The sequence below is a fragment of the Cetorhinus maximus genome, chromosome 10, assembly GCF_964194155.1.
Source record: "Cetorhinus maximus chromosome 10, sCetMax3.hap1.1, whole genome shotgun sequence".
Taxonomy (NCBI): Eukaryota; Metazoa; Chordata; class Chondrichthyes; order Lamniformes; family Cetorhinidae; genus Cetorhinus; species Cetorhinus maximus.
In genome coordinates this window covers 129,488,857-129,496,183 of record NC_135888.1, presented here as the reverse complement: position 1 = coordinate 129,496,183, position 7,327 = coordinate 129,488,857, and the positions used below count along the sequence as shown (strand labels likewise).

General features: G+C 47.1%; 1 protein-coding gene across 1 annotated transcript in view; it reads left to right on the top strand.

Moving 5' to 3' along the window:
* Window positions 1-1,687: 1,687 nt before the first annotated feature.
* The window catches only part of mat2b (methionine adenosyltransferase 2 non-catalytic beta subunit methionine), a 39,484-nt gene continuing 33,844 nt past the window's right edge, over window positions 1,688-7,327 (top strand). The window contains exon 1 of the mRNA XM_078551126.1: window positions 1,688-1,807. Coding sequence (XP_078407252.1) covers window positions 1,694-1,807 — 114 coding nt within the window. The 5' untranslated portion in view covers window positions 1,688-1,693. The remainder of the gene's footprint in view (window positions 1,808-7,327) is intronic.

The window sequence follows — 7,327 nt, the reverse complement described above, 5'->3', positions numbered from 1 at the left end:
ACACCAGGAGAGAAATGGAAAGCAATGAAGGTGAACAAGGCAAAATAGAGAGATGGAAATCCTGTCGGAGAGAAGAGCAATACTTCTTCAAGGTAGGCATTCCTTGAAGAGCAGTGGCAGTCAATTAAACACTAAGATAAAAGCAAAAAGCTGCGGATGCTGGAAATCCAAAACAAAAACAAAAATACCTGGAAGAATACCTCAAGTGAAGCAGCATTTCACTTGCACTTCCTTCAATTTAGTCTACTGCATTCACTGCTCCCAATGCGGTTTCCTCTACATTGGAGAGACCAAACGCAGACTGGGTGACCACTTTGCAGAACACCTTCGGTCTGTCCGCAAGCATGACCCAGACCTTCCTGTCGCTTGCCATTTCAACACTCCACCCTGCTCTCATGCCCACATGTCCGTCCTTGGCCTGCTGCATTGTTCCAGTGAAGCTCAACGCAAACTGGAGGAACAGCACCTCATCTTCCGACGAGGCACTTTACAGCCTTCCGGACTGAATATTGAGTTCAACAATTTTAGATCATGAACTCTCTCCTCCATCCCCACCCCCTTTCCGATCTCCCTTTTTTCCAATAATTTATATAGATTTTTCTTTTCCCACCTATTTCCATTATTTTTAAATGTATTTCCATCCATTGTTTTATCTCTACCTTTTAGCCTATTTTGATCCCTTCCCCCCACCCTGCCCCCACTAGGGCTATCTGCCACTTGCTTATCCTGCTTTCTACCCTTAATGTCGCCATTAGCACATCCTTTAGCTAACATCCCTTTGGCCTTTTGTTTATGACATCTTTGGCTATCTCTCCTTTGCGTCCACCTATCACAAGCCCTCTATCCAGCTCCACCTGTCCCACCCCCCTTAATCAGCTTACATTTCACCACATTTCTATTTCTCTTCAGTTCTGTTGAAGATTCATATGAACTTGAAACGTTAACTCTGTCTTCCTCTCCACAGATGCTGACAGATCTGCTGAGTTTTTCCAGGAATTTTCACTTTTGTTTGGCTTAACTGTTGCTGTGCTGCCGACCATTTCCAATTATCCCCTGCACCGTCCCCTTAGGGGTGAGGAAATGCAGTCATGTCTGCTTTGGTAGATGCTGCTGCCTTCTATTATGGGCTACTTTGTCCTGCAAGAGTGTGACATTGAGTGTGGTGCAATGGGTGATATGCCTGCCACAGTTGAATAGCTGGCAGTGTGGCTGACCGTGTTGATGCAGATATTTCCAGTTCTCATGGTACCAGCAGCTGATTGGAGAAGGGAACCAGGTATGCCTAGATCTGATTGGTTAAGGCGCACGCTAATCACAGTGATGGAGACGCCCATTCCTATTGTTGAGCATCGGTCAGGGGAGAAAGGGCCCGATGGAGAAGATTGGTGAATCGACCTGCCTATCAGAGGGTGGACCCCCGCGCGATGACGCATGACGCGCCCGCCAATCATCGGTGCCGTGAAGAAAGGCTCGGCTATTGATTGGTCAATCCAGCCGTCAGATAAGATAGGGGCGGGGGCTTTCCGCGGATATGAATGGCCCAACCGCCATTACGCGAAGGGCGGTGAGGCAGGCCCAGGCGCCGATTGGCGGAGGGCGGCGCCAGTCATAGCGAACGGCCAGAGCGAAGGGGCGGTCGCCTGGCGCAGGCCGCGGTGATTGGCGGGCCCGGCTGTCGTTCAGGGCGCTTGACATGGTGAAGGGGGCGGCACCGCAGCGTTCGGGGCGGTTGAGTCGCTCGGTCATGGTGGGGAAGGAGAAAGAATTGAAGATCCATTTCACCCCGGGGTCGGTCCGGCTGCTCGAGGTAAGTGGGAGGCCGGGTCTCCCACCGCCCCCAGGCCCTGAAGCCCCAGGCCGAGAAACACCAGAGCGGAGGGAGGGAGGCCGGGCGGCCGGTAGGCCCCCTAAGCCCAGAAGCAAACATTAAATCACCCTGACTGGGAGGAGGTGCAAGGCCCCACTCCAGAGACTTGAGCACAACATCTAGACTGATAGTTCAGTGCAGCACTGAGGGGCGGCCGCACTGCCGTTGGGGGCTGTCATTTGGTTCAGTTCTTAAACCGATGCCTCAGCTGCCCTCCTGGGCGGGTGTAAAATATCCCAGAACTGCCGCCTCAAAGAACAGCGAGGCAACGTCACTGAGACAGATTAAACTGGCCCTTTAACCAATTGCTGATTGTGGGAGCTTGCTGTGCGTAAACTAGCTGCCATGTTTCTTGCATTGCACCGGTGACTGCGCTTCAGTGGTTCTTGGTTGACCCGAAGTGTGTTGGAATGTCAAAACCAAAAACAAAAACAAAAACAAAAATAGCTGGAAAGACTCAGCAGGTCTGGCAGCATCTGCGGAGAGGAGCCCAGTTAACGTTTCGAGTCCGCGTGACTCTTCGACAGAACTGAGGAAAAATAGAAAAGGGGTGAAATATAAGCTGGTTTTAGAGGGGTGGAGGGGTGGGGGGGGGGGGTGGTGGGACAAGAAGAGCTGGATAGAGGGCCAGTGATAGGTGGAGATAGCCAAAATATGTCATGGACAAAAGGACAAAGAGGCGTTGAAGGTGGTGATATTATCTAAAGGGATGTGCTAATTAAGGGTAGAAAGCAGGACAAGCAAGGTACAGATAGCCCTAGTGGGGGTGGGGTGGGGGGAAGGGATCGAAATAGGCTAAAAGGTAGAGATAAAACAATGGATGGAAATACATTTAAAAATAATGGAAATAGGTGAGAAAAGAAAAATCTATATCAATTATTGGAACAAACAAAAAGGAGGGGGAAAATCAGAAAGGGAGTGGGGATGGAGGAGAGAGTTCATGATCTAAAATTGTTGAACTCAATATTCAGTCCGGAGGGCTGTAAAGTGCCTAGTCGGAAGATGAGGTGCTGTTCCTCCAGTTTGCGTTGAGCTTCACCGAAACAATGCAGCAAGCCAAGGACGGACATGTGGGCATGAGAGCAGGGTGGAGTGTTGAAATGGCAAGCGACAGGGAGGTCTGGGTAATGCTTGCGGACAGACCGAAGGTGTTCTGCAAAGTGGTCACCCAGTCTGCGTTTGGTCTCTCCAAAGTAGAGGAAACCGCATTAGGAGCAACGAATGCAGTAGACTAAGTTAAGGGAAGTGCAAGTGAAATGCTGCTCCACTTGAAAGGAGTGTTTGGGCCCTTGGACAGTGAGGAGAGGGGAAGTAAAGGGGCAGGTGTTGCATCTTCTGCGGTTGCATGGGAAAGTGCCGTGGGAGGGGGTTGAGGTGTAGGGGGTGATGGAGGAGTGGACCAGGGTGTCGCGGAGGGAACGATCCCTACGGAATGCCGCCAGGGGGGGTGAAGGGAAGATGTGTTTGGTGGTGGCATCATGCTGGAGTTGGAGGAAATGGCGGAGGATGGTCCTTTGAATGCGGAGGCTGGTGGGTTGATAAGTGAGGACAAGGGAGACCCTATCATGTTTCTGGGAGGGAGAAGAAGGTGTGAGGGCGGATGCGTGGGAGATGGGCCGGACACGGTTGAGGGCCCTGTCAACCACCGTGGGTGGAAAACCTCGGTTAAGGAAGGAGGAGGACATGTCAGAGGAACTGTTTTTGAAAGTGGCATCATCCTTAGGTCATGGAAGTTGCCTTATACATCGGTTCTTTCAGAATTCTGGAATATGAATGAGGGCTTAGACCCACTCCCTCATATTTGTCCATACCTGCCATATGTTTTCCAGCACTCTTTTTATTTTTTGCTGCCTTCATGGATGCTCCAATTACGCCACCCCTGCATTATGTATTTTTAGATGTAACCTGAGCAGCTTTTGCCTTTTAAGTTTGAGCCTCTGGTTCAGTAGTTTGTGATATGCCTGAACATGTTCGGGTAACATACCCTAAGAGGGCGTTGGTGACCGTGTGTTGGTCCATGGTTATGCTTGGCCATCTATTGCAGTGTTTGCTGTTGCCTTCTGCAGATTCTGGCTGACCAGGAGATTTTCCTGCCGTAGGCTCTTGGAAGGATTTGCAGTTTGACAATTAGTCTTTTTGGCCAGTGTACCTACATGAGTGTACCTTCCATGGCCATCAAGTCCTGGAGTGGCACTCAAACCTGGAGCTTCTGGCTCAGAGGCAGGGACATCGCACCCCAAGATCCCTTTTGAACATATCCAGTGGTAATTGATCAATTCCCTTAAAAGACCTGGAATCAAAACTCTGAAACTTCTGTTCTCTGTCGCACCAATCCTAGGCTCTTCAGGACAACTCAGATATCTTATAAGTGCCAGTTCCTCCCTCTCATGCTTGAATTCTTCCAGAACATAGAATTGACCAACCTGCATTTATCTACTGCATGTAACTATAGAAAAAAATGTCCCAAGGCATTTGGGGAGTGAAAGGTGGAGAGGATTAGGGAGGGTAATCCAGAACTTGAGGCCTAGGCAGCTGAAGGTACGGTCACCAGTGATGGAACAGTGAAAATTGGGGATGTGCCAGGAGGCAGAATTAGAGGAGCACCGAGACCTTGGAGAGTTCTCCATCTGAAGGAGATTACAAAGACGGGGAGGGGTGAGGCCACAGAGGGATTTTAACACAAGGGTGAGAATGTTATAATTGAGGTTTTGCCAACCTGGGAGCCAGTAGTGTAGAGCAGTGAGTATGGTCAGTGTTAAATGACTCAGTGTAAGTTAGGATATGGGCAGCAAAGATTAGAATGAAGTAGTCTAGTTGTACAATAGGTATAAAATTTAGCTTTGGTCAGGGTACAGGACACACGGGAGAGAATTGGCACCTGTTAGTGTCTCCTTCTGGACTTTCCTGGTACATAAGGGGCTGGTACACCCCCACCAATGGGGCATCCTCCCTGATGTCCTGGGGCAGTATTGATCTGTCGACCATCATCCGGTAATATGGTCCTTATCTTATTGCTGTTTGTGAGTGGTTTGCTGTGTGCAGATTGGCTGCTGGCTTTCTTACCTCAGACGTCAAACAATATTTAATTGGCTGTAAAGTGTTTAGGATGAGCTGAGCCTGCATGGAGGATATGATAGGTGGATTTAAATTCTATATAAAACTGAATCAGTTTTCTCCAGTAGTGTCTCAAGATGGTTCAAATTCAATCACTTGAAGAACACTGATTGTTAGTGTGTGCACAGTGAGCATGATAGTTCATTGTGCAGAGTATGTGCAGCTGTCTTCAGCAGTCAGTGTGACTGGGACAGAAAATGTGTTGATTCTTAACAGTTCTTAACAGTTCAGACAGGCTACAAGTCATGAACAGATAATTCACAGAATTTTAATGGCACAAAAGGAGGCCATTTGGCCCATCGTGTCTGCACCGGCTCTCCAAATAAGCATTTGAGCTAGTGCCATTGCCCTGCCTTTTCCCTGTACTCCTGCACTTTGTTTCTATTTAAATAATCATTTAATGCCCTCTTGAATTCCTCGATTGAACCTGCCTCCATCACACTCCCTGGCAGTGCATTCCATACCCGAACCACTTGTTGTGTGAAAAAGTTTTTTTCTCACGTCACGTTTGTTTCTTTTGAAAATCGCTTTCAATCTGTGCCCTCTCATTCTTCATCCTTTTATAAGCTGATAGCATTTCCCTATCGACTCTGTCCAGCCCCCTCATGATTTTGAGCATCTCTATCAAATCTCCTCTTAGCTGCCCTCTCTTCAAGGAGAACAGTCCCAACCTCTCCAATCTATCTTCGTAACTGAAGTTTCTCATCCTAGAACTGTAGAAAATACTATAGCTGAGGTCTAATGTGTGTCTTATATAAATTCAGCATAACCTCTTTGCTCTTGTGCTCCATGCCCCTATTAATAAAGCCCAAGATACTGTTATGCTACAGCGGATGGTAAATGCTGAGCTGCTCAAATCCCAGAGGAAAACCTGAAACAGCTGCCACAGCTATTTTGCAATTTGTATTTTTATTTTGTGATGTGTGCCTTGAATTCAGTAGTTATAAGTCCACCAAGGCATAGAGGTTTTTTACAAAAATAAATTAAACATTTATTAATAGTAGAAAAGATTTGAAGCACACGCATAGGTCTTCAAATTGCTACTATAATAACACCTAACTCCCCTAATTAATCTGACTCCCAGTTACACTTCCGTTAAGGCAACAGTAAATACAAATAAATTTCAACAGACCCAGGCAAAGCACACAATACCCTGGACAGTGATATCACACTGAGTTTTCTTAGCTTCGGTCCCTGCAGACAGCTTGAGGCATAGAGGCTGGAGGCTTTTCACACGTGTGTTAGATCTTAGAATGCCTTCCTCCTTACATAAGAAATAGAAACAGGAGTAAACCATTCGGCCCCTCAAGCCTGACTGGGTGACCACTTTGCGGAACACCTTCGGTCTGTCTGCAAGCATGACTCAGATCTTCCTGTCGCTTGCCATTTCAACACACCATCCTGCTCTCATGCCCACATATCTGTCCTTGGCCTGCTGCAATGTTCCAGTGAAGCTCAATGCAAACTGGAGGAACAGCACCTCATCTTCCGACTAGGCACTTTACAGCCTTCTGGATTTAACATTGAGTTCAACAACTTCAGACCATGAACTCTCTCCTCCATCCCCACCCACTTTTCACCTTTTTTTTTCAATATTAATTTTTTAAAATTATTTTTTCCCACTTATTTTTATTATTTAAATTCATTTTCATTTTTATTCATTGTTTTATCCCCACATTTTAGCCTATTTTCAATCTTTTTTCCTACTACTGTCCCCTCCCCCCCCACCCCTCCCCCACTAGGGCCATCTATCACTTGCTCAAGTTGTTCTTTCCAGCGTGCTTACCCCTGTCCGGCTATTATCCCACTCTGCTTTCTGCCCTTAATGTCACCATTAGCACCTCCTTTAGCCAGTACCACCACCCTCTGCCCCTTTGACCTTTTGTTTGACATCTTTGACAATATCCCCTTTGCCTCCACCTATCGCTGGCCTTCTATCCAGCTTCACCAGCTCCACCTCCCTTAAACAGTATAAATTTCACCACATTTTTACTTCTCTTAGCTCGGAAGAAGATTCATATGGACTTGAAACGTTAACTCTGTCTTTCTCTCCACAGATGCTGTCAGACCTGCTGAGTTTTTCCAGCATTTTTTGTTTTTTGTTTCAGATTTCCAGCATCTGCAGCATTTTGCCTTTATCAATCTAGTAAACCTCCTTTGAACCGCCTCCAACGCATTTACATCCTTCCTTAAATAAGGGGACCAAAACTGCACACAGTATTCGAGGTGTGGTCTCACCAATGCCCTGTATAACTGAAACATAACATCCTTATTTTTATGTTCAATCTCTCTCGTAATAAAGGATAGCATTCCATTAGCCTTCTTAATTACTTGCTGTACCTGCAT